Source organism: Balearica regulorum, chromosome 15, assembly GCF_011004875.1.
Source record: "Balearica regulorum gibbericeps isolate bBalReg1 chromosome 15, bBalReg1.pri, whole genome shotgun sequence".
Classification (NCBI taxonomy): domain Eukaryota; kingdom Metazoa; phylum Chordata; class Aves; order Gruiformes; family Gruidae; genus Balearica; species Balearica regulorum.
The window spans coordinates 15,894,761-15,920,386 of record NC_046198.1 but is presented as its reverse complement, the minus strand read 5'-3'; the positions used below and the strand labels follow the sequence as shown (position 1 = coordinate 15,920,386).

Sequence of the window (25,626 nt, the reverse complement as noted above, 5' to 3'; positions counted from 1 at the left end):
GTCCTTGCAAGTACATTGAAGAGCCATCAGCAGCCAGTCATGTAACTTTCAACTTGAAGAGTAAAAGCCAGATTCTGAGCTGATGTGACTCTGTTGACACTACTAAAATATACCTATACATCTGGCCCTGTAGCTTGACCTCAATTTCTCTTTTTGTCCTTTAATTGCTTCAGGATAGAGAGATGTTTTTTCTTTACCCTGCCAACATAACCGTTACTATTTCCTCCTCTAGGCGAACTGTACACAGAAGCAGCAGAAGCAGCAATGGAAGCCATGAAAGGCAGACTGGCAAATCAGTACTACCAAAAAGCGGAAGAGGCTTGGGCGATGATGGAAGAATGACACTGCAATTAAGCAGTTCTTGTATATAATTTTTTTATAGACTTGCTGCATTTGCAGCTAAAAAGATATATTTTTATGTGGTGTTACCGGTTTCTTTTTTTATATTTTAGTTTTCTAATTTTTTTTTGAGGGGAGAAATCCAAATTTAAGTGGTATGTAGGGTGCCATAGCATATTTCTGCTAGTGTTTTAAAGCTGTAACACAGACACACTTGACCTTTTGTATTTTTTTAACTGTTCGGACTGAGGGGCCTAGGGGTTTTTGGACAAAAAATGAAGCTGATGTTTGTTTAGGCTTCACGTGTCCTGTTTTTATGCAACAAATGATCAGTGTGTTTACACTTTTTCTCCTTGTCAGAAGAAAACAAAAAACACATACAGAAAAACATTTTCCTGAAGTCTCAGCATTTCTTCATAATTTTTGGTGTATCTTACCAAATTTGCATGTGAGTGTAAATGCTCGATTTAAGCATGCAGCTACTCATTTTAGTAAGTTGTCCCATTCTGTTAAGCTGGTGGTGTTGGGCACTTCTGTTGTTCTTCTCAAATGAGAATTCCAGATGAATCCTTACAGTTTGGGGAGGGGAAGATGCTTCAGATTGGCAGTGAGGATATTCAGGGTGGAATATGTTTTATTCATTACCAGTGTTGCATATTTTACCATCAGAAAATCACTGATGTTCTTGATGAGGTAAGGCATCCAGCTACCTCTCTCTCATTTTGCACCATATAATAACCTAGTTGTGTAAAATTCTACTGATCTTATATGATATTTGTCCAATGATGTATAGTAGCAAGATCTGTAATATATGGATAATTTGAATTTTTACAGTGACATCTCAATTCTCAGTGAAGCTAGATCATCTCACATAAAATGAGAATACACTTTCCACCATTTGCAGAGCGATGTTTCAAAAAGGTTAGAGGATGTTGATTCACCTGTTTCTATGTATAGAAAATAATTTAACTGGTTTAAGTAGCTTTTGAAATAGTGTTTTATCTGCGAATGCTTTCAAACGCCAGTTAGAAAAAAATGCTGGTTAAAAAGAGAAAACAGTATTATCCCCAAACACTTGAATTTCTGTGTCCTGTTTGCATAATCCTAACCAGTAATAGGAGGGCAAATATATGGTGGTAGTTGAATTATCATTGCATAGAAGTAAGTTTCTTCCAAATCCGGTATTTTATTCCAAAGCTGCTGTGCCATCTATACGGGTAGTACAGAAGCTGTTCCTGTTTCTTGATCATGGTTAACAGTTGTTTTGCAGGAGATTCAGGTGGAAGCTTTTGTCTTGTTGGCCTTACAGTCTCCTGAGGATGTAAATTGATATGAATAAGGGGCAGCCCCTGTGAAGTGCTGAATGACCTATAACGCTCACCAGCCTCACTGTAGCCAAGCTTTTAAAAGTATGCATAAAACTAAGCAGGATGCTAGGTGATGCAATTGATTTCATTGGAACTTCATGCATGCATAGCCCAGTAATATTGATTTCTTGTAAAATGTAGAAACAGTTGAAGGAACAGACATCAGTTCTTCTTTTCCTGTGTGAGTACTGATCACTGGGCTCCAAAGTTGTGCTCCCCATTTACTCTATGGCAAGTGGATCTTGAATTATTATTTAAACAGTATCCAAGTATGATGTTAGTAACAACTGCCACTGTGTGAAAGAGATGATACCCTGGTGGTTAAGGAAGTCAGACGGGAAGATATGAATCCCTTCTAGGAGAGAAGGAAAAGTTATCTTTGGATGTCATACTTCTGGGTGGGTGCTCTAACCACCAGGCAGCTGTAGCCATGAGTAGTAGCCTTGCAACATACGGCCACATCTTCTTGCTGTATAATGCAGGGGGTGGAGGGAGGTAGTGTTCATGGCCATTTTGTTTTGATTTTTGTTTTGTTTTGAGAGTGAAGGTGAAGCTTTTCACCCATTAATGGAGGAATGTCTAACTTCTAGATCTCAGTTGGGCTTAAGTAGATATTAAGTGAGGTACTAAAATAACCAAATTTTTGGATCTGAAATAGAACCAGAGTTTGTAGCATTGCAAGTCAGATGGATGTTTTTAAGTGCCTATCCAAAGTTCTGCTTTAGCTGCCTAAAGCCTCTCTTGGTTGTGGCCTTTTTGCTCTTTCAGTTCATAGCATTGAAATACCAGCTTTCAATGAAAGGTGAATGTGCCATTTGTCTCAAGACAGGTGAATAGTCAGAGGGTCTTGTGCAGAACCGATACAGTGTAGGCATATATATACATATATAGGTATAACAAATTTAGACAAAAGGATTTGTTTTCCTCATAAGGTGTTGATGTCAAGTCTTTGAGATGTTCCTTGAGAAGGAAGCATGTGTAACACCAACAACAACCATGTAGGGAGGAGAGGAGATTGAATGTGCCCATCCAAAATGTGTAAGTAAGGGACGTAGAGTGTGATTACTGACACTTTTTTGTGTAGTTTAATTTGCTAAATTCAGTAGTTGCTAAAGTTGCTGACAGTTCTCTGTAGATCTGATATGTAAATGTGCACGCAGCTTAGTGAAGAAAATATTATGATTAATACTTTGTTTGCACATACGACTTTTTCACTGATGTCAACTACCTTCTGTCATAAGGTGGTATCATATTATGTAGTTATACAATAGATAGAACTGTCAATAATTTGAAAATGGAAATTGTTTACAGAAATATGCACAACTTATTCTATGACATTCTTTTGAAGAGAAAAATTATATATTTGACAGACTTTTGGAATTATATTGCTATATGCTGTATTTTTAATCTATTCACAATGAATAAATAAAAATCCGTATTTTTTAAAAATGTGAAAATAAATCTGAGGCTCAGCCTGCCAGAACTTACCCAGGTTCAGTGTTTCCAGATGTCAGTGGGAATATTGCTTGGGTAAGGAGAGCGAGATGGAAGCCTGCATTTGTACATCTGACATGCAAATACTGATTGCCTGCATCACCTAGTCCTCTCATTCACTTGTTTGGTTTCCTTCTGGCTGGTCAATAAAGTTGTTCTTTTTGTCACTTTTCTCCATAGAGTTTTAGTTGTTGAATGTGGGGGGTTGTGTTTTTTTTCTTTATAATTTGCCAAAGTTCAATTCTACTATTGCAAGCTTCCAGAAATCCTCTGTGGTGGTTTTATTATTCCATCCCTGATTTCATTCACTTTCAACCGTTAGAAGTAACTAACTGGGAGGAAGTGACTCGATATGTACCACCAAAATCTGTTTTCCTCAAGAAAACTAAATGGTTGGTGTGCTGTTTTATTTGCATTCAATTACACGTGCAATGGCTGTAACTAATATGGGATAAGATGTAAGGACTGAAGTGCTCACTTGCAGGGCTGCTACAGCCGCATCCTTATTGCTTCAGTCTTGGCTTACTCCTGAGAAAAGAACTCTGTGATTTGAGGTGGGAGAGATTTTGTCATGGCTACAATATTTACTGATACACTGTCATTTTCAGTATGACTTATTCCCCTTTCTGTTCAAGAATAATCTGTCTCATGCTAGCCCTTCTAAACTGTTGAAAATGGAGCTCTTACTGTTGCTTTTTTATTGCTTTATTTAGACAGGTATAATTCATTATACCTGTATAGTTTAAACAACGTGAAATTGCTCTCTAGCAAAGGCACTTGAAATAGCAGAATCTCCTAACAGAAGAGCCCCAGCAGGGCCTCTTCACTCCACTGTCGTGTTGCTAAGATGAAAAATGGTGAAATTTGGCACTGCAAGTCTTTAGCTATAGCTGCTGTCACCGAGTGTTTTTGCAAGTGTAACAAAGGAAGTGGGGATAGCAACCATCAGAAAGCACAGACACAGCCAACGCTTGCAGCTTATAAAGTGTAAATAAGAATGTTGCCCGTTTCTTAAGTGCCACTGGTCTGTGGCACTGATTTGAATCTCACTTTCTTCCCCACAGGTATAATTTCACTTCTGAGAGTAGAGTGGCTGCTGACAGGCACAGGTGTAGGTTAGGTGGGCCAAATCAGGACTTCTCAGTTTTAAAAGAGAGGATTTCACTTGAACCTCAGGTTGGATTCAGGGTGAGTCAGGCTGTTTTCCACGTTTTAAGTTGAGGGGGATCTCTCTCTGGTGCTGGGGACCTGAATGCTTTTTAGGGACAGCTCACAGGTTTGTAACCATCAGGCCTGGTCCTTAGTCCAGATGTAATTGATCCAAGTGTTGGGTCCTTGCTCTTCTCCGGCTAACTCCTGTGCCAGGAAAGCAATGTAGTGAGGCTGGTAGCTTGTGTACATTTTCACTCTTTTTTAATTTGGAAGAGGTCCCATAATTACCATCTTACCTTGCACTGGTAAAATGAGGATCCTGGTGACTCGGCTGCCAGCCCCGAGGTGTGACCTCTGCTCTTATCCCCTCTGAAGTGTCACACATGGCTGACGTGGATCATCTTTGGTACACAGGGGTCCTTCAGTGTTCAGAAATGTCTCTGTGGCCAGGCACACAAACATTTCAGGGACAGAGGCTGAGCTCACCCATGGCAGGGCAGAAAAGCACTTCTCCGGGAGGGTGAGATACCTCTCACTGCATAGGCAAAAGGCCCTGCGATGCTGAGTAACCCTTACAATGAGAAAACCATTTGTAAGATGTGCTCCATGCGGCGCGGGCGTGCTACATCTTCCCTCCGCATGCCCTGAACGTGCAGTGCTGGGGACAGTACCCCATGTCCACTGCTTGGACATTGCTAAATCAGACTCTTTCCCTAATCTTTCCTGCCTGAACAGATGACAGGTGATTTGCAGTGTGAAGCCCATTCAGGTCTGCCTACCTTCTCCTCTGCTGCTTTTCTGCAAAGCCGGGGCCATGGGAGGAGCACCAGCTCCCTCTGTTCTCCAAAAAATCCTCATCGTTCTGAAAAAGCACCGAACTTCCGGTGTGAAACAGCAGCAGTGATGGAGGAAAAGGATCCCATTCACGCTTACACGTGTGCTGTTATTCCTCAGCACTTGTAGGCAGTGAATGGAATTTTTGGCAAGGCTGTGCAAAGCTGCAGAACCACCCCCAGCAGTGCTGCGGGAAGAGAGCTGGGGCCACAGGGCGCTGCAGGGACAGGCTGGGGGGCCAGTGGGTGAACTCAGGCTGTCAGTAGTGCTCCAGCAGGTTTATTTTCTCTATCCTGTTTAAATGGACAGCCCCAACTACAGAATTAAGTCAAGCTGCATTAAGACTTTGTGGCCATACCCTAGAGAAGCTGGATTTTTTTCTCCAAACGCAACCCTTCCACTCTAATTAAGGAGTGAAAATAATATTAATTCCTCAACAAAACTTATCAGACTTTCAGGCAGAAAGAGGACAGAGACTCCCAAGGGCACCTTCAAGGCTGCCAAAGTGTGCTACTACCCCTTGTCACAAGGCTTGTACTGACTACTGCTGCTCCTACAGCCTGCTGTGCTGCAAGCAAACCCCCCCCCCCATACAGCCAGCTGCCTTTTCACTTTGCAAATTCAGTGAGTTGTAGCTTTGCAGCAGAAAATTACAATGCATAGTGTTTAAGATTTTTTTTTCCGACTTTCAGAGGGGGTGCACAGGCGATGGATGCCCCCACATACTGCAAAATCGCTGTGGCATCCACGTGGCAGCGTGGCACTGGGGATGCGCAGGGTGCTGCTCCCTCCCTGTCTGTCCCTGACTGCATTGCACCGCTACAATGGCACCTGCTTGGAGGCAGGAATTAAAATAAACCCCACGGTATTTTATTTTGTGGTGCGTAGGGAAAGAGGTCCCTGAGACCGGGGCAGCTGCTGGGGGAAAAAGGCCGAAAAAGCAGCAAAGCCGGCGGCGAGGGTAGCGTTCATAAGGCGGTAGCGTGGCCGAGCGGTCTAAGGCGCTGGATTAAGGCTCCAGTCTCTTCGGGGGCGTGGGTTCGAATCCCACCGCTGCCAGCACAGGTTTTTTTTTCCCCCCCTGCTGCGGGCAGCCGCTGCCGCGGCGCCCCCTTGCGGCCGTGCTGCCCGGGAGAGCATTGTGGGTAGGAGGAGGGCCGCGTCCCCACGTGCCGGCTGGAGTGACACCAACATGGCCGCTGCCTGAGCGCCGCCCGTCGCGCCGTGCACCGACACCGGGGAGCCGGCGGCCCCGCTGCCTGCGCCGGCCCTCGGCAGGTAGGCTGTTGCGGCGCTGGTTTTGCATCTCCTGGGGCTGCGCAGGCGACGGGGACCCTGCGGGCGGTGGAGAGGGAGGAGCGTGGCCTGGGCTGAGGTGGGCTTTGCCTGTCCGGGGTGGGCGGTGGAGACGAGACTCTCTGAGGACTTGAGGGGCCGCAGCCGTCCGGGAGGGACCCTGACAGGAACCGGCGCGGGTCGGGGCCGCTGTGGTGGAGACCTTGAAGGGAGCGGGCGGGGGTCTGGTCGCAGGCCGCGGCCCCTCGGTTCTCCTCACCGGCGCGCCGATGGGTGCCGGCCGGTCTTCCCGGGGCTGTAAAGCGGCGGCACCGGCTGTTCCAGGGCCTCTCCCCTCCAGGGCCGTGGCAATTCCGCGCCTCCTGCCCTGGAAGGACGCATTTCACGCCAAAAACCGCATCCGGCTGCCCCAGCGTGAGCATCGGCTGTGCGGGGACCGTAGCAGCGCCCTGCCCCTCCGGGAGACGAGGTTGGCCCTGGCCTCCCCCTTCGCGTCCCCCTTCCCCGCGCTCCCCCGCTGCTGCCAGGCTGCTGTGTCAGGAGAAAGTAGGTTTGCGAGTTGCCGAGAATGACGAAGCCGTGGTCAGTGGGGTGCGCAGGGCCCGCGGCTGAGCCGCTGCCAGGTGGAGCAATGCCTGCGTGGAAGATGGGGCTTGGCACCGTCACCAGCCACGCTCCGGGGCTGCCCCGGCGAGAGTTACCACACAGCAGCGAGCGAGCAGCTTAATCCCTGGCAGAACAGGCCTAGCGCTTCGCTCCGTAAACGTTGAGGTGTTAAAGAAAGGGTCGTGCTTAATGCATAATCTTTTAAATCCTGAAGGGGTGCTTCCGTGGCATCACCTCCAAAGAGAGGTCCTGGTGCAGAGGAGCCCTCTTTGGGTTTGCTACCAGAAGATGACTCTGCAAAGCTGCTTGTGGATGAGCAAGCAAGGAGAAAATTAAGCAAATAATTGGGTCAAAATTGTAATTATCATAAATGTTTGGAAAGTGCTTCAGCTTTTTTTGCAGCTTCCATTTTACTGTATGCCACGGGCCACCCTGAGCTAGAGGATTGCTGCTAGGGCTGGACTGAGAGACCCCCTACAGGGGAGAGTCCAGGTGCCAGAGGAAATTATGGTAGTGATGTAGGAGATGGCACTTTTCCCACTCCACTGAGTCGTTATCTATACTTTAAGGCACTGATGTGGCAGGAGTTCTTGGCCTTTCCTGCACTGCATCATTTTATATGAATAATATTTCAAGTTTCAGCGTTGGCACTTTGGAGGTCTGTTATTACTGACAAATTTAGGTATCCATTAAATGCTGGGACATTTCTTGCAGGCCTGGCTAGAAGTCTGTGTGTGTCAGATGACATGCAGATTTGCAAGTTTCCTTCTTACATTTATATTAAAGTTTTTGGTAATAAAAATTAAAAAAAGATAGCTCTAATACCCAGATACCCTTCTAAGCTCAAACTTAGAGGCAAGATTCAGTGGCTTCATCACTAATTTTTACAGTTCTGTAACCACAATATTTTTCTTCATTGGTTCTAAATTGATGATGTTACAGGCAGCTAACGAGCAGTTCCATTGGTCCTAGCGTTGGTCACATTGCAGGAGAAGTGAGGAGATTTGTATTTCTTGCCCTCCTGCAAGCTGTTTTAAAGTTTAATGATTCATACTAATAACTTGCATTATATTTTGATTTGCACCTTAAAGGAAAGTCCCTTTTAAAGACAACTATTCTGCCAAAAGGAAATTTGAAACTGCTGAACGTGTTTGGTATCTCCTAGTTTTTAATTCCATTCTTTATCTCTTGTGGTGTCATATATTTATATATAAAAAAATATATCTGATATATATGTGACATGTGGAAATGAACACCATATAGAGATATATATACTGTAGACGTAGAACTGCATCTGCATGCCTTCAGTGAAAGCTTCATTCTGATTCGGAAGGTTCCTTCAAGTTGCATAAGTATTATAAATTGTGCTGGGACACACTTCTTGCTATTTATAGACCTGTCATTCTGATTCTCCAATAAAAGGAACTGTAGTCATTCTTTATCCTTACATGAATAAGAAAAAAATGTAATCTCTGTAATACAACATTTTCCTTGAGTACTGGCAGCTGGATTCAGAAAGAGATTTTGTGTATAATTGCGTAAGCAGCGTTAGATGAGGGACCACAGACCAGGTCCTTCATGCTAAACTTCTCTTTCTCTCCTTAGCCCAGGGAATCTTAATTTCTCTTCTGGAAAGTGGAATAACTTTCTCAGGAGAGAAGGAACAAGCTAGCACATCCTTGGCACTCAGGCTGACAAGAAGGGTTCCCAGTCCTCTCAGGGGCGAAGAAGGAGAGTTTGGACCCAAGTCTCCCACCTTGTGGGTGTTATCGCATGTTCTCATACATATCATCGTCAGCTCTGTTCTGAATGAAAACTGCAGTTGTTCCATTTCATGCAGAGCTATCAGGCTGGCTTTACATGAGCCTGCTGTATCAGGCTACCCAGGGGATGTGAGCAGGGAAAGCAAAATTGGAACTGCCAGATCTCGTTTCTTTAAAACAGCATATTCATGCATGTATTTCTGGGAAGAACTGAGTGCCTGATTGCACAAAACACCCTGATGTCAATCAGATAACACATACGGTTGTGCAGTAACAGCCCCAGCCTGTAGTTAAGATACTGGCTTTTTGCTGTGAAGACTTTGCATTTCTACAAAATTATTTCGAATATGAATCTGAAATATTATTAAGTGGTAAATGTTCAAATACAGATGTATGGTGGGAAGAGCCAGGGATATGCTGGTGTGTAAAGAAATGGAAAATTCCAGTTCAGTACTCGGAGGGATACTTTTTTGGTAGTGGAGAACTTGTAAGTGAAAAATATGGAATCATATTTCTAGGTGGAATGGCAGAAACAGTGTAAATAAACCAGAGGTGTTGCCTGAATGGAAATTTGCCCATGTAGTGATGTTACTAACACTGATATCCAGAATGCTTATCCAGCCTCTCTGAAAGATTTCTTAGATAACTGCGTGTATATTAACGTGATGTTTTGAGAAGCCTGCACATCTGTTGAAATATACTGAGCTGCTTAAATTCTGTGGTGGCTTGTGTATTTGGGGGGGGGAAAAAAAAGTCACCGTCTTGGATGTAACGTGGATGCTGGCTTCCTTCTTTTGCAGCCTCTCTATTGCCTCTCTATTACCAGCTGATCCTGGACGCTGTCTCTTTCTCTTCCTCCATACGAGGTCCAGCAAAGAAGCAGGCTGGCATCAAGGAGTGGAAGACAGTGAGGCAGAGTTCCTGAATATAGATCTTATTTCTTTATCTGATCATCTTTGTTGTTAAAACTTTCCTTGGTCAGTTTGAGAGAGGTTTTATTTTTTTGTGCCTATCTTGACCAGTGCTGGCTGATTAACGATGTCTTTGGACTAATTAATATTGTTGCAATGACATCCAAATAACCTGTAAATCCTTTTGTTGGATTTGGTCAGGGGAAAACTATTGTTGCTTTAGCTGAGGGATCATTTTTTATTCAGAGGTCTGAACCAGGCATGACACTGACTCCAGCACTGGATTGAACATGATGACACTTTGTTCTAGAGCACCCAGTCCCCAGTTAATATCAGTGTCTTATTTTCTTTGGAATTGGTGTAGTTACAAAGTAAAATCTGTTGTTGTGATGATTTCAGAGGACTCCAAGAGAGGCCGAGGAGTGTGTTTTGGAGCTCTCATTTAGCAATACAGTCTGAAGAGTGGTAGGTCAGGAGACAAGGCTGCAACACGTCAGGGTGATGAAATCAAGGTCAACACATTCACAGATGGGAATATTGTCTGGTCCTGAGCACAGGGTTTGTACAGGCTTTTTTCTTCTCCCAGCCCTTTAACTGGGAGCTTTCTCCATTATCTGCTTTCAAGGAATTTTTCTGAGAAGGGAAGCTAGTGAACCATGTGGCGCTATCCTTAGTGATGGTGATGGCCGCAGTGGCAGTTTCAGAGCTCACACATGTTGAGTGACCAGCCACTGCACTGTAGATCTGCTGGCTGCAAAACCAGCTGCTATCCCTGTGTTACAGTTACATAGTGTATAAAAGATACACTTTATGTGAGTACAAAAGGCCTGTCTTTCCCTCTCTTTCTTACATAACTGCTGGCTTTCAGAAAAGTTACAAGAACTTACCTATTTTTGAGACCTTTGCTTGTCTCTTAAATTTGGTGGCAGTCTCTCAAGATTGTGGAATATTAGCGACCTGATCGTGCAAACACATACATTCCTTTGAAAAACAGACCAAACAGGTTACCACTGAAAGGAACCAAGTTAACTTGAACAAATACTCTAGGCTACATGTGGTACGTGGCGCAGCTGTAGTGACCCGTATGACATTTCTGTTTTCTTTCAGGTTGTGCCAAGGAATAAGCCAAGGAAAAGTTTTTTGCATCCTAGCATGGCAAATGAAGAAGATGATCCAATTATACAAGAGGTAAAAGTGCATCGTGGCAGCAGTCATTGTACATCAGGCTTTTTTAAAATTAGTATTATTATAGTTCCCAGTGTTCTTACATTGCTGAAACTATGTGTCACCAAATTTTGCCAAAATAATGCTGTCCACGTTGGCAGATTCAGCTCAGGTTTTTCACCCTTTGTAACCTTTCCATGTCAGAAGAGGAACACAGGTGAGGAACTTGCTTCTACCACTGTGTGTTTCCAGTGACTCTTGCATATCTCTTGAGAGCTGTAAAAAATTGGAATTTCTTTGATGAGTTGATATCCGTTCAATATGAAGCTAAACTGTTTCTTGCCTTCTGCTAAAACAAGCAGTTGTATTTTGATTCTGGACTTCTTTAAAAGACTGCTGTGTCCCAAAGAGTAGCCACAGTGTCCTGTTCGCTTTATGTCTGAATTTATACAGCACAAGGAAGGGCAAGCTCATAAGGAGGAGAAAAGCCATGAGAAAAGGAGTGGGAATTGTCAGGAGTATACCTGAAGGTATCTAAAATGGCAGCTTCTGTTTGTGATATTCATGAAACGTCTGTGGATTTTTGGTGCTGGTGGCAAAATGCTAATATTGAATCAGATTTGGGATGTGGGTGTGTCTTGTCTAATTTAGAAAGATTTTATGATAAAATACTAAAAATGAAGTTACCTTTAAGTCATACTACCAAAGAGAGAACTTCCTCCTCTTTCTATAATTGTGATAACAGATTTACTTCAGCCCTTCAGAAAAAAAATTTCCTCTTTAATTTCAGATTTGTTTGCCAAGTTTCCTTAGGAAAAACACAGCTAGAGCCACTGTCTGCTACCTCATCACAGTGGGTTTTTTTTGTTTGTTTTTTTAAAAGGCCATCTGCAGAATTTCATATCAGAATCAGCAGAGAGGAGACCTTTGACAAGAGAGTCATGAATGTGTTTTATGTTAGAGTTTGTAATGAAAAGCTAAAACTGTCAGTATTTGAGCTCTAGGGATTGTATTTTTATCTGAGGCTCTATCAATTACAAAAAGTTGTTTGTTTTGCTTTTTAGATTGACGTGTTCCTGGCCAGAAGTCTACTGGAGAAGCTGTATCTGTTTCAGGTATTTCAGTTAGCTTTTATGCAGTGATAGTTTGTTTAAAATAAATTCAAAGAGCAGTAACTTTCCTTGCTGCTTCAGCCTGCCAAGATCTTGGATATAGGCAAGGCTGTGTGGGTCTCAGTCAGTTGAAATACTTAGTATTAAATCATTGCCAAGAGAGGAGTGGTCATTTATGGCACAGACTTGTCATTAAATCACTCCCTTTAACCACTCTAAGGGAGTGCTTTTAGTAGATGATGTTTTTTTTATCGTGGTTTGGATAAATCTGCAGTCTCTTAGCCATTTTCTGTCATCACTGTTCATAAATGGATTTGTTTTCCAGTATCCTATTCGTCCAGCCTCCATGACGTATGATGATGTTACACATTTGTCAGCGAAGATAAAACCAAAGCAGCAAAAGGTTGGTCATCATTTGAGTCTAGTCTGTACAAGTCGTTTTCTGTTGTGCAGAATGTACTTAAGAAAAGTGCATTGTGCTATTAAGCTGCTATAACTATGCAACTACTTGCAGAACCAGATCTCTGTGTTTGGAGGTATGGGGGAGCCTTTCATTGCGTCTGTAAAGTAGAGTTTAGAATAAGAGTAGTTTATAAAGAGTGGCATTAAAATCATGATGGAAAAGCCACTCTTTTAATATAAAATAGTCACTCGGGGAAACATAGTTACTAATGCTAGTTCAGTCTGTAGGTGCTTGTGCTAATACAGCTTGATTTAAGAGGTCTTTACAATATTCAGAAAAGCGTTGAGCTTTGGAGGCATGTTTTGTCTTTCAGTGTTGGTGTGGGTCTTGATTTCCCTCTTGCCTGGCTGTGAGTCATTAGCAGTCCTTGTGAAATCAGTGGGGTTGTCTATCTAATGAAAGTATAGCCAAAGCCAGAATGATTGCACTTGCTTGCAAATGTATCCTAAAACTGTGGCTATAATTTTAAAATGCCTTATTTAAAAAACACAGAAATAGATGTCTGTGATATTACGATTTTGTTCTGGGAAGTGGTTAAGGAGAGTGCTTGTGTGAAGCTTGTTCAGGAAGTCCTCCATTAAAATTAGCAAACATTTGCATTGTAAGCCCTGTGCAGGCTTGTAAATCTGCCGTCTCATCCAGGGACTTGTAACTAGTTCAGTTTGAGTAACACAAAGGGGAAGAAAAAATGAGGCAATAGCTGTGATATATGAATTTATAAGGGCTTTGGGCCACCTTGAGGAAGAATATATGCTGTATTGTTATATAAAGAGAAATGCTGTGCAGGAAGATGCTTATTCTTGAACATATGTCTAAAGTTTGAAGGGGGGGAATAGTTCTCCTTGTAACTAAAAGCTTGGGGCTTGTCTCTGTGCTTCGACCAGTGTAAATCAAGAGTAACTGTGAAGTCAGTGGTAAGTGCTGCAGCCTCTCGTTTCTCTGCTCCTGTTCATTTACAGGGGAGTTTAGCTTATTGTGAAAATGTCCCCATTCTACAAAAATCCATGTATGTGCTCAACTTCATGCATAGAGATTTGCCCTGTGGATTTGAATGATGCTGTGTATGTATTTAAATTTGCTGTAATCCTATGGAAAAGTTAGCACATGTGGGACTGAATTTTAATTGATGTGTTTGGAGTTCTGCCATGGTAATTAGCTGTCTTTCCTTTCATGTTATTTAGGTTGAACTTGAAATGGCCATTGATACTTTGAATCCTAACTACTGTCGCAGCAAGGGAGAACAGATTGCTCTCAATGTAGATGGCACGTGTACAGATGAAACAAGCACCTATTCCTCGTAGGTGTCCTCTTTGCCTTCGTTTCTTTGTTGTGGTGAGCATAGATACATGTATGTCCTCCAGGGCTTCAGGGAAAGCTGAGAACAAGTGGCTGTACAGTCTCAGGGGGTGCTTTGTTCACTGCTATATAGGAAGTGTTCTTGGAAGTAACCTACATTTTTTGGTGTGCTTCATGAATTCTGAACTGTAAACTGCGGTTGTTTATACTCCATTTTGAGAATTGATGATTTCAAACCTGTAACATCTGTATGCCACATTGCCTGTTGAATACAATCTCACAGCATTCATCTGTCTGCAGAAAGCTGATGGACAAGCAAACTTTCTGCTCTTCGCAAGCTGCGAGTAATGTTTCCCGCTATGCAGCTGCTGTTTATAAAAAAGGTAAGGTTGTTTTGCTTACCCCCCAGATCAGTGAAACATGCTCATTTCAGGGTTAAAATAAGACCTGTTTTTTCTTTTTTTTTTCAGCCTAAGTTTTAGTTAACTGATAAGTCTTTAAAGAAGGGAAATTTTTTCCTTATCAATGTCTCCAGAGTCCTTGAGAAGGTCTAGCAAAATTGTAAATATTACATAAGAACACTGTGAGTTTGTAGGTGCCTCCAGGATCGTAACAGTGCATGGTGGCCTGAAATAATACACATTTGTAGCATAAATTTATCATTGTTATTTATATTACTATCTCCATCTAATTGTGTCTGTTTCATTTTCCTGTTCAACGCTTTTTGCCTCTCTCTTGTTTCCGAATGCCATCACAGAGTTTTGATCTGATGATCATTTGAGATGAAAATCTGTAGATTGTCTTCAGTGATGACTATTTTACTGGGAGTCTCCTGAACTATAGGTCAGGTCTGAGCCTGAGTGTGGCTCTCTACAAGATGTGGTTTGAATGCAAAAAGGAGAGTAACAGAAATAGGTGTTGGTCTTTCATACTCCTTTGAAATCCTGAGCACTGAATGAATTTTTCACTTCAATCCCTTTTTCTGTTTTACTGTATTAAATATTTATGTTCAATTGAAGCTGTGCCTTTACAGAGATAGGGAGATAATGAAAAGTGCTGTCCTTGTGCAGTGGAAAATAACAACTTTATCCAATGTTAATTCTCTTTTCTCAGGTGAACTTCACCTGACCCCACTACATGGAATTCTTCAGCTGAGGCCAAGCTTCACCTACTTGGACAAGGCTGATGCAAAACACCGAGAAAGAGAAGCTGCTAATGAAGGTAAATGCGCTGTGAATTGTGTTTTCTTTTGGGAGGTGAGATGCAAATTCTATATATAATTCTACTGATAAGAGTCACTATATTCTGAAGTTGGTTATTATAATAACATTGACTATAAGGCCATTTCTCACATTGATTTGCTGATCTTATTTTCAGCGTAGCTGCAGAAATGCTTTTGTGGGCACAGTGTGGGGGGCTGGCAGAGGGATGGGAGGTGGTGGGTAGTGTCAAAGGGCAGCAGCAGGGAGCGTGTCACCACTGCCACTGAAAAGCTGCACTGCAAACCCCATGGGAGCAGTATCTCCTATCATAGGAGCAGCGTGGTGCTGTCATACATTGCATAGATTGGCAAGCTAGGATTGAGCCCATGGTTATGGAGTTCCTAGTCCTGCTTTTTTCCTGCATGGACCCCCAAACGGTTATGGATTGGCTTTGGCTCTTTTACCGCAGTGGTGTGTTTATTCTGTTGTGGTTTTTGGCAGGTGGTGATTCATCCCAGGATGAAGCTGAAGATGATGTTAAGCAAATTACTGTATGTCCAAATTTCCTTTTTATGATAGTTCAGGCAACAGTTGACAAGAAAGCTTGACAATTGACACCCAAATAAAAGGACAGGAAACCTTAGCTAATCCTGGTGACCCTGGGCTTGGGAGGGGGGGAAGCAAGATGGGCTTGCCCTTGTGCACAAGCATAAAGATGGCACCAATTCATTTGAGCTAGGGCCCCTAGCTTCTGTTACTTATGTACCAAATAAGTGATGCAGGTGGTTTGTTTTGAGGGTTTTGGGGCTGTATTTAATAATGCCCAAATCTTCTAGGTCCGATTCTCCCGCCCTGAGACCGAACAAGCTCGTCAACGACGTGTTCAGTCCTATGAGTTCCTGCAGAAGAGACAAGCAGAAGAGCACTGGGTTCATCTGCATTATTATGGCTTGAAGGTAGGTGTGTGCTAGCTGCTGAGGAGGCCGGCTGGGCTTGAAGGCTCAGCCAAGTCTAGAACTGTTTTTAAATCTGGGCCCATGGGAGTCAGGGAATCATCAAAAGATAATGAAGAAAAGTAGGTTTGTAGGCTTGAACAGACTCTGCAGTGCTCTGTACCTTCTCTGCTGGATGATGCTTTGGGGTCTCCACGCTGGAAAAGATTTAAAACTGATATTGGACAAACATAAAGGGGGTTCTGAGTACAAGAATCACTCAGGTCTTGGATTATGAACTGGAATTTGTGAAAGACTTGGGGAACCCAGTCAGTTGAGGGTCAGAAATCCTGTTTGTCTGACCCACGTGCATGTCTGTTGGGAGATTTCAATGTCATAGCAACAGAAATGTTCCCACATCGCGTGAGCATTGTTCAAGAAAGTGAAAGCAGAACATCAGTTAGGTGGAATGCTTGAATGGTGCAGTAGTGACAGGGTGGTCACAGTTTGGAATGAGGAACATTTTGTATGTTATCAGTATGTGGTAGTGACTCTTGGTTTTTTCCGTATCTCCAGGATAGCCGTTCTGAACACGAGCGCCAGTATTTATTTAGTCAAGGTCATGGCCTTGCTGAAAACACGGAATTAATTAAATCTCCCAGGTAACGGTTTGATGGTTTCCTACAGAAATTGCAGTAATTTGTTGGGATTGTTTTCAGAGTAATAAGCAGGTATATTCTTTAAAAGTCTGCTCTTTGATAATTCTATCCATGATAAAAATTGAATTGTTTAGAAAATACAGAAACAAACTAGCCTTCAACTTATTCAGGTTGCTTGCTTTGTTCCCCTGTACTGTGAGATTAAAACTAGTTGTTTTCACTTGGGATTGTAGCCTCTTCTGCATTATCGCAACCCTGTGTTGTTGGGACTGCAAATAATGTGAAGGAAAAGTTAAACAAAAGGTCCTTCTGGTTACGATAAATTAAAACTCTGAAGCCAATAACTTCTGTTGTAGCAAATCTTATAAAACTTTCTTTTGTGATTTGTGAGACACCTGAAACTACTTGAAACTTGTTTGGTTTTGTTTCTTGGTGACTGGAGCTGTACAGGAGTCGTCCCATGATGCAGTCAGCACTAAAGCTTCACTGTCATCCGATACAACCATGGCCCAAGTAATAGGAAAATGGCAGGCTCATTCTGTTTAATGGTGTGGGTGGGTTTTTCTTAACATTTAACGTCTCAGTGGAACAGTGCTAGGTGTTCTGAGAAGTCTTTTGGATCTGATTCCTCACAGACACTGGTAGTTACAAGAGTGGAAAAGACTGCTTATTGCTGGCCTGATTCTCTGTCTACAGGACCTCACGTGCCCACTCTGACTGGTGTGTCAGAACACCGGTGCTTCATGTATTTACTCTTGCAGTTCCTCTGTTTGGACACCTCTTCTGTACAGAACAGCTGGGATTCTGACTCCCGTTTCTTTCATACCTTCTCTTTGGGCAGATGAATGTCCATAGTTTTTGCTAGTGCTGAATTTACAGAGGAAGATGGGGGAGGAGGGGGGAGAACTCTCTTTTCAGGCTAGTGTTTGTTTTGTAGATTCACACAAGTAAGATTGCTCTAAGCAAGAAATAACTGTACTCAAACCTAGGAAGTCCCAATACAAGCATTTTAAGGATGCGTTTTCTTTTCTTCTAGTGAATATTTAATGATGCTGATGCCTCCAAGCATAGAGGAAGAGAAGTAAGTGTTTGTACAGAACGTTTAAAGTCCATATTGGCTGGATGCTCTTTTTCATGGACTGCAAATCTGCTTGTTTATCTGCAGTGACAAGCCAATGGCTCCAAGCAACGTGCTTTCTATGGCCCAGCTGAGGACTTTACCCCTTGCTGATCAGATTAAGATCCTGATGAAGAATGGTTTGTAGCTTTTGTAATATATTTGCACTTTAGTTTGTGACTTCTAATTGTCTCAGGTAAGGTACCTTTCCTAGTAGTACCAGTTCTGCCACCCCACCAGACAGTCTGGCGCTCTGATTCTCTGAAGAATCCAAATCCCAAGCCTTTCCTTAAGAAGACCTGCTGTGCAGAGAAGAGCAGTAACAGCAGATCTGACTGCTGATTTGTATGTTTGCAGTCAACTTACTCTTAGAATAATTTCTAACCTGATGATAGCTTTCAGGATACATCTATTTCAGCAGGTATCTGCTGGAATGTAGGGTCTGAGTGTGAATCATAAGTTGAAGGTTAAGGCAACAAGCCACACTTTGACATTTTCTGGGAAGTTTTCAGTAATACACACTTCAGGAATGTCATCTAGGAATTGTATTTTGTCTCTTCAGAGTTACTATCTGATGGGAGCAAATCCTGAGGACTTTGCCTCAGGAACTTCCTGTCTTGTCAGGTATCTCTGTTTCCAAATAATTGCCAAAGGCATACATTTGTTTAATTATTATTTTATTAATAATTTGGGACCAGTTAAACTAATCAACTTTAATGCAACACTAGCAGATATCTTTAGAATATATGATATGACCATAGTGCAGGGTGGGACTTAGTAGAACTTAGGTTTTGGATTTTTTCTAACATACAGCTTTGACCATGAACTTCAACATAAATCATAGTATCCTAGATTTATAAATCTATGTCTGTATCATGTGCGTTGAAGAAACACTTAATCTGGTGTGGTTTTTGCCTTTCAGTGAAGGTCATGCCATTTGCAAATCTGATGAGTTTGCTAGGCTCTGGCACTGACTCTACGGCAGTTCTCCGCTGTATACAGCAGGTGGCAATGCTGGTCCAGGGAAACTGGGTGGTGAAGAGGTATGGCTCCTCTTTGTTACTGGGACGTGTTTTCTGCTTAAAGGAGACGATCAGAACAATGGATTTTATATACTCATCTTTCTTGTGTCCCGAAGTAGCCATGTTCTTAACTCACAGTACTGTAAAATCTTGATTTAATGTTTGGTGCTTTTTAGTGCAGTCAGATACTCCAAATTCAAAGGGTTGCTGTTAAAGGATAATACCTTAGTACCTACCCCAGCTAAAATTATGGCTGTGATGTAATCTGTAGTTGTGTTTGAGTTATGTCAGGTTTTTGATGTTGTCTTTACTCGTGTTCTTTTGTGAGAGGACTGTCCTGAATTCTTCGAGATGAGTGTCAAATATAAACATAGAAGATGAAACCAGTGTGAGCTATAGTATTTCTTAGCTAAATTCAGTCAAAGAAAGCTCTCTGTGTAGTCACCTTGCTGTTCATCAGTGGATGCTGCTCTTGTCAGCTGAAAGCTACCCTCTAGAAGGCATTACCCGCTTAATAAGTCAAGCGTGGGCTACTGAGTGTATTGCATGAAATGGATTCTGTATCATCCTCCTGTTTATTAGGATAAAGCATCCCACTGGGAATTGAAGTCTGAAGTGCAGTATGATTTTTTTTACCTGGGTGGAGCACTGCATGCAGAGAATTACAGTCTCTGGAATAGCTCGCTCTGTTAAGATGTGTGGCACCAGCTACCAGTTCCAGTCTGTTAGCAGGATGTCTTTCAGCTATTGTGATACAGGCCTGTATTAGCAATGTGAATGGTTTTTACAGCAACCCTTGCTGTCCCTCCAGCCATTCCAGAAGGAAGCTGGAAGCAAGTTAAAAGACAGTATGTTAGCATTCTGACTGGTTTTGTTATAGCTGATTCTTTGCTAGTACTCCGAGGAGGATGCGTATATCTCTAGTAGATGTGGCGTGTTTGGGATGGTTGGGCACAGAGCAGCACGTGCACACATCAGAGCTTTAAGCGGAGAGGGGACCCATTTCTTTAGCCTGGGTAGGACCAAGATCTTGAACCTGGGTTGCCTTGAGGCTTTGGGGGTAAGCGTCATCCAGTTGATCTTTCAAGCAGACAAGGACACAGAGTAGTGTTGGTCTCCGGGCTGTTCAGTTTGAGCATGACATTTTGTAGTATTGTTCTCTTAAGCCCTTGATTGCTGGGAAGGAAATAAAAACCCCTTATGCCCATACATCAGCGTTTTGGCTAAATGCTGCCTTCAAGGCTGCTTAGGTTAGCCTAAGCATTTCTTAGGATCATTCTGGTCTTGTTTACACCGATCCAAGGGAGGATAGGCTTTGCAAGAACAAAGCAGAGCTTGTACCTGTGTTGCATGCATCTGCTAGCGCCATAAGGCTATGCTTCGCTGGTGTAAGCCTTTTTGCGCTAGGGTAATTGCAGTGGTGTAATTACACCAATATGAATTCCTTTAATGAAAACCATGCTTTGGATAAAGGTATAATTTAAGTGCAGAACACGGAGGACATGTTTGTTATGTTAATCTTCATCAATGCCATTTTTCTGGAGTACTTAGTAACTAATCCATTTTCCTTTTTAATTAACAGTGATGTCCTCTACCCAAAAGATACTTCTAGTCCGCATAGTGGAGTCCCTGCAGAAGTGCTCTGTAGAGGGAGAGACTTTGTTGTAAGTATAAATGGGTTTGTTGTTTTTAAAGGAAAACACAGGTGAAGTCTGCCTGAGAAGCCATGGCATTGCAAAATGCTGCTGCTCTATTGCAATAAGGTGTTTCCTCCAAAGAAATTATTTGTGCTTTAATCCTGACAGTGTTGTTACAAGTTTGTCATGGTAGTGTTGGTGTAGATTGACGTTGTGGCTGGCTGGCAGGTTCAGATCATCTATCATTAACGATATTCATCCCTTTCTAACACATGCTGTAGAGCCACTATCACATAGCCCTGCACTGTGGGAGCATAGAGAAAAGCCAGGACTGGATAATAAAGTGCTTGTTTCTCCAGATAGATTTCTGTGGGCTCAGGACTGTGAGGTCTCAGGAGGGCAGTGTGGGTAAGCCTTTTGCTCCCTGAGCATGCACTGTTGATTTTTAAAAAGGACTTTATTCCCTGGAGCTGCTAATCAGTGAAAGGACTTTGTTCCCAGCGCCTTTTGTGAGCAGTAGCTGCACATGGAAGTTGAAATGAATACAGGTTTTATAAACACACACGTAACCACAGCAAAAAGCAACAGCCTCTGCATTGTGTTTATTTTTGCTGACCATGGAAAGAATTAAGGTCCTAAGTAGTTCCTAAGTTCATATTCAGTTTATGGCTTCCGCCCCATCAAAGAGAAGCTGACAAGTGTATTGCTCTCAATTTTTTCAGTTAGACCTGACTGTTCCCTTTGTTTGCAATGTTTGTTTATGAGATGTAGCTCTGACTAGGAGCATGCTGTGCAAGAGACTTTAAGGATATTACAGTGCTAGTGTAAGGTAAAATTGATGGTGACTGAAAGTGACTTTTTAGCGTGTCTTGATGTCTACCCAAGATGCAGCCATACGGAGACCTGGATTCAGGTGTGACCCACTGACTTAAGTCTTTAGGACACAGCAGATTAGGTGACATGTCATGTGTAAAGTTCTAGGGATCAGAAATTATTATGCTCAGTTAAGTAAGTGGTAGTGTTCTAGTGATTAAGATGTAAAGATAAAGTATTTTCATTTGAATTATGTCAAATATACCTTGCATGAGAAATGGAGCTGTGTTGATCTTAAAGGCAAGTAATTTGCTGATCAGCTCTACAACAGGGAAAAAGTTAAAATGTTAGAAAATAGGAAGTATTGATACTTCTGGCTTTCAGACAAAGTGAAATGTCTGGTCATAGGGCTCAGAAATAGTATGTAATGCTGTATTGCATCTGTGGAGAAAATGTGTTCTAGCAAAAAAGTGAACTTTATTTCCCTCTATGTATTTGTGTACAGTAACTAATAAGGTTAAAAAGTATTTATGGCCAATAGTGACTCTTAGTGTCCACCTGTTCCATGCTGTACTTTGGGGAGGAGAAAAAGATATTCGTGTCTTTTCTGAAAGCTTCTGTTTGTTTCTCCAGATTGTCACATAATAAATTCAGAGGACATGAGTACCACTGGCTGTAGTTGAGGGTAAAGGGCCTAACGAGAAACGGGTGCTGCAGAGTTGTGTGCAAGGAGAGTTGATAGATCTGCTTCCTTTGGACAGCAGCTTCTTGTGCTTTAAAACAGAAATGCCCTGTGCCCTAAAGTGAGCGTGGTGGTTTTGTGTGTTTGTGGGCAGAGAGAAGCTGAGTCAGAGAGAAGGATGCATAGATGATGTCGTAAGGCAGGAAGAAATTGGCAGTAATGAGATTTTGAATTCTTCACAGCATTATTAATACACACAGGCTAAAAGAGGTTGTAGTCTGTTTAAACAGAGACAGGAAGGAATCAAAGGTCATGTTCAGTGTTCTGCCCAAGTCCTCGTGTACCCTGTTAGCCTGCTCTCAGCAGCTGCCTCTCAGGATGTTAGACCTTAGGAGCTGCTCTGCAGAGCACCGCGCTTTTCTGTGAGCTGGGGACATGCACGTGAGTGACAGGCCATCTCTGTGTAACTGTGAGTGACTGTGATGTGCACTGAAGAAAGGAACGGGCACTTTCTAGGGGACTGTGTGCTGTAGAAAGGCAACAGTCAGCAGCCTCTACAGGCCCCTACATTAACAGAAGTGGATGAAGAGTTCCTTTAGCTTGAGGATTAGGTATGTGAGAAGCTGAGCCTCAGGTGTGACTTCTGGAGTACCAGCATCACTGCAGTGTGTCTCTTTTTCTTTCTTTTTTTTTTTTTTTTTTTGGAAGCTAAATGGAGTTTGAGTTCAAGAGATTCTTTATAGCTTTTGTAGTCACAGGTTCACCAAGGCAAACCACGGACTCTCAAAGCTTTTGATACTGTGTTCATGGCCATTTGAGGACAGAAGAGGCCAGAAAATGTTTTCCCGCTACCTACTTCCACATTCTTGAAAGGAATGGGGTTTCCATTTTTCTGATAAGATCGTTGAACAGGGTCATTGCTACAAGTTGAGTAAAGGAGCTACTAAATACAGTTGCTAAGTTTTTCTCATTTGTTCCTTTCCTAGATGTGGAAGTTCACACAGGACCGCTGGGTTGTGAGAAAGGAAGTGGCAGCAGTTACGAAAGTGAGTGATATTTATTTCTCTTTTCCTTCCTAGTTCAGAAGTTTGTGGTAAGTGTTTGGCATTGTCTGTAGGTTGGTAGCAGATGCTGCTGCAAGCCTCTTCTCCGGTTCACAGCGTCTGTGTTACTGCTGACTTGCAGTGTTGCTCACCAGGCGTGCCTTCACTTTGGAACAGGTATAGATACAAACTCTTTTTAGAAGCGTTTTGAGCAGCTCCCGTAGTAGTTACCATGACACCACAGGGTATGAGTGGCCTTGTAGCTGAGCCACTGGAATGCATCTTCTCCCCTTACCTGTTTCAGTGGAAAGCCAGACACAGTTTGAATTAAGCTGATGGATCATGCACCAAAGCAGATGAGTGCTTGTGCAGTCCACAGTAGCTACTCTGCTTTGGGTGTGTTATAAAAGAGCAGCTCTTCTGTCGGCATTTGCCGGTTGTCAATATTGAGTAGAAGCTTTAAAGCAACTCGGGCACCTGAATATTCTGTTAAAACTGGCAAACAAACGAGAAACACTAAGTAAAGAGGACAAAAAATAATTTCCTTAAAATCCAGTAAAATGATAAAACACAAGTCAGTTTATGCACAGAGCCTCTATTTTTGGAATGTAGGTTAAAAGCTGTGTGTGTGTAGGTGCAGCGTGTCTGACCTGCAGCTCTAAAATATTAACATTGTAGAATATGCTTCTCTTCACAATAGAGTCTTTTCATCTCAGTTTGGAAACTCCCTTTTCTTCATAAAACATGCCATGAGCTATTTGACTCTCAGGTGATTAATCACCACTGCTCTCTGAAGTCCTCTGCTTTTAACATTGTGTGGAAGTGTTGGTGCTTCTGAGAAGGATGAGTATCTCTGACTTAGCTGGGTGTGTATTCATGGAGGTGCCCCATATATACCAAATCAGCCCAGCTCTTCCTGTCTCATGGAACAATGCCCATTGCTGCGTGGCTGCCTCTGTCCTCTGTAAATTGACTTCTATATTATTTATCCTTTTTCTTTTTCTTATAGCTTTGCCCTGAAGACGTGAAAGACTTCCTAGAGCACATGTCTGTGGCAAGAATAAACAAAGGTTGGGAGTTCATGCTCCCTTATGATGAAGACTTTGTTAAGAAGCATCCAGATATAGTTCAGAGGCAACATATGCTGTGGATGGGCATTCAGGCCAAGTAAATGACTTGTTTTATTTGGGGGAATAAGCTAAAAGCAGAGAACTATCTATACAAAGTTTCTGTAGACATCGATAGATAATTCGATCTGTATTGCCTCAAAGGTTTCCCCCTAACAGTCACCAGGCAGTGGTGTGGTGGGGGTGTCACTGCATCGCTCAAGTCATTCCTGTTCACTGGCTCCCTGGAGAAGCTGAGGGTTCTAGCTAATGGCTAAAGCTGGCACAGCTGCATGCAGGCGTAACTGAAACTGTCCTGGTATATTTTATCTTTGTCTTTCAGATTAGAAAAGGTCTATAATCTCTTAAAGGAGCACTTGACACCAAAGAAACAAGAGGCACAATCAGGTAACTGGAATTGTGCTTGGATCACCTTCAAGCACATGCTTCCTCCATGCTCCAGGGTGATGTTTTTGAGCGCCTCTCTGGTTTTGAACGTGGCGGGGACTGGTCTTGTTTTGTTTAGTATTTTTGCTTTCTTGCGATTTCCTCTGGATTATTTGAGATGGATCTTGATCTGTACTAACATCGTTGATGTTGGAGTGGCACAAGCTGACTGTAGCATCCCTGTAGCAGAGCAGGGAGGATTCCTTGGCACTGAGGACTCGCTATTTGATAGTATAAAATCAGCTGGGTCTGTTATCCACTTCTGCATTTAAGGCAGCTTGTATGCTGTAAGGGTGTAAGCAGCTCCTGAAGAGAGGACAAGGCCAGTGCACAATAATTCTCACCTCTCGGTTTGCAAGCTAATGTGCATGAGATTTTTATTTTTTTTTTATTTCCCCTGATTTGCACTGGGCGCTCTGTGGTGTGGTTGAGGGCTGAGCAATTAATGAAGAATGTGTCTGGCAGGGGGCTGTAAGGAGGCATGAAGCTGTCGCTCTTTGACATCCTTCTCCACCATGGATGCCAGTGAGAATATTAAAGTAGCTGCTCCATAATCCTAAAGGATCGTGAAACCTTGAGATTCCAGAGAGTTTTAACCAGGCATTTGGCTCATTGCCAGGCACTGGAGCCAGTGAAGAGTATAAGCAGAACTGACAAACGAGCCTATGAATCCATTTCAATACCCTGTGTCTGATCTGCTTGGAAGGATTAGGTGTTGGGTTATTTGGAGAGGATTAGCGAGCCTAACAGCGGAGAAGATAACAGCATGTGTGCTGTGCACGCTTTCGCCTTAAACACAGCACTCCTTCCTTTGGCATTGAGACTGGATTCCTCTGCCACCAACACGCCCCTTCCTTTCACCTTTAGATAGCTGGGTGTGGAGAGGACACGGGAAGAGGCACAGGATTGCATGGGAAGGGACTCCTTCCTTTCCGTTTCTCCCCATCACTGGGTAGTAATACTAAGAAGAGGGTCTGAGACTTCCGTACTGTGCACCTCCTGCTAAAAGGCTGTTCAGGTTCACTGTTAACCCTCGCTGTACCTGTAGGGCATCCGTGTGCTGGCTCTGGCAGTTGCTGCAGCAGGCCGCACCAGCCCCTAGATACTAGATACTACTCTTGGGCAAAGAAGCATTTGGGTCACAGGTAGAGATGGATAAGCAGTCTATA

The 25,626-nt window shown here is 42.8% G+C and overlaps 2 protein-coding genes and 1 non-coding gene across 10 annotated transcripts in view; all 3 read left to right on the top strand.

Moving 5' to 3' along the window:
- EEF2K (eukaryotic elongation factor 2 kinase) overlaps window positions 1-3,372 on the top strand; it is a 35,495-nt gene extending 32,123 nt beyond the window's left edge. For all 6 annotated transcript variants that reach the window (XM_075767068.1, XM_075767064.1, XM_075767066.1 and 3 more), the window contains one exon: window positions 233-3,372. In XM_075767068.1, the coding sequence (XP_075623183.1) occupies window positions 233-342 (110 nt within the window). In that variant the 3' untranslated portion in view covers window positions 343-3,372. The remainder of the gene's footprint in view (window positions 1-232) is intronic.
- Window positions 3,373-6,163: 2,791 nt separating this feature from the next.
- TRNAL-AAG (transfer RNA leucine (anticodon AAG)) lies at window positions 6,164-6,245 on the top strand. Its single transcript has one exon. It is a non-coding gene; the product is annotated as a tRNA-Leu (tRNA).
- Window positions 6,246-6,335: 90 nt separating this feature from the next.
- POLR3E (RNA polymerase III subunit E) overlaps window positions 6,336-25,626 on the top strand; it is a 28,227-nt gene continuing 8,936 nt past the window's right edge. Inside the window, exons 1-17 of one of the 3 annotated variants that reach the window (XM_075767695.1) lie at window positions 6,336-6,464; window positions 10,870-10,950; window positions 11,991-12,041; window positions 12,364-12,441; window positions 13,683-13,798; window positions 14,098-14,180; window positions 14,911-15,018; window positions 15,501-15,550; window positions 15,836-15,955; window positions 16,508-16,593; window positions 17,627-17,671; window positions 17,756-17,847; window positions 18,630-18,750; window positions 20,312-20,393; window positions 22,848-22,907; window positions 23,914-24,071; window positions 24,354-24,418. In XM_075767695.1, the coding sequence (XP_075623810.1) occupies window positions 10,915-10,950; window positions 11,991-12,041; window positions 12,364-12,441; window positions 13,683-13,798; window positions 14,098-14,180; window positions 14,911-15,018; window positions 15,501-15,550; window positions 15,836-15,955; window positions 16,508-16,593; window positions 17,627-17,671; window positions 17,756-17,847; window positions 18,630-18,750; window positions 20,312-20,393; window positions 22,848-22,907; window positions 23,914-24,071; window positions 24,354-24,418 (1,351 nt within the window). In that variant the 5' untranslated portion in view covers window positions 6,336-6,464; window positions 10,870-10,914. Of the gene's footprint in view, window positions 6,465-7,307; window positions 7,437-10,869; window positions 10,951-11,990; window positions 12,042-12,363; window positions 12,442-13,682; window positions 13,803-14,097; window positions 14,181-14,910; window positions 15,019-15,500; window positions 15,551-15,835; window positions 15,956-16,507; window positions 16,594-17,626; window positions 17,672-17,755; window positions 17,848-18,629; window positions 18,751-20,311; window positions 20,394-22,847; window positions 22,908-23,913; window positions 24,072-24,353; window positions 24,419-25,626 lie in introns of those variants that run through there. The other 2 variants (XM_075767696.1, XM_075767697.1) reach the window with 2 other exon arrangements.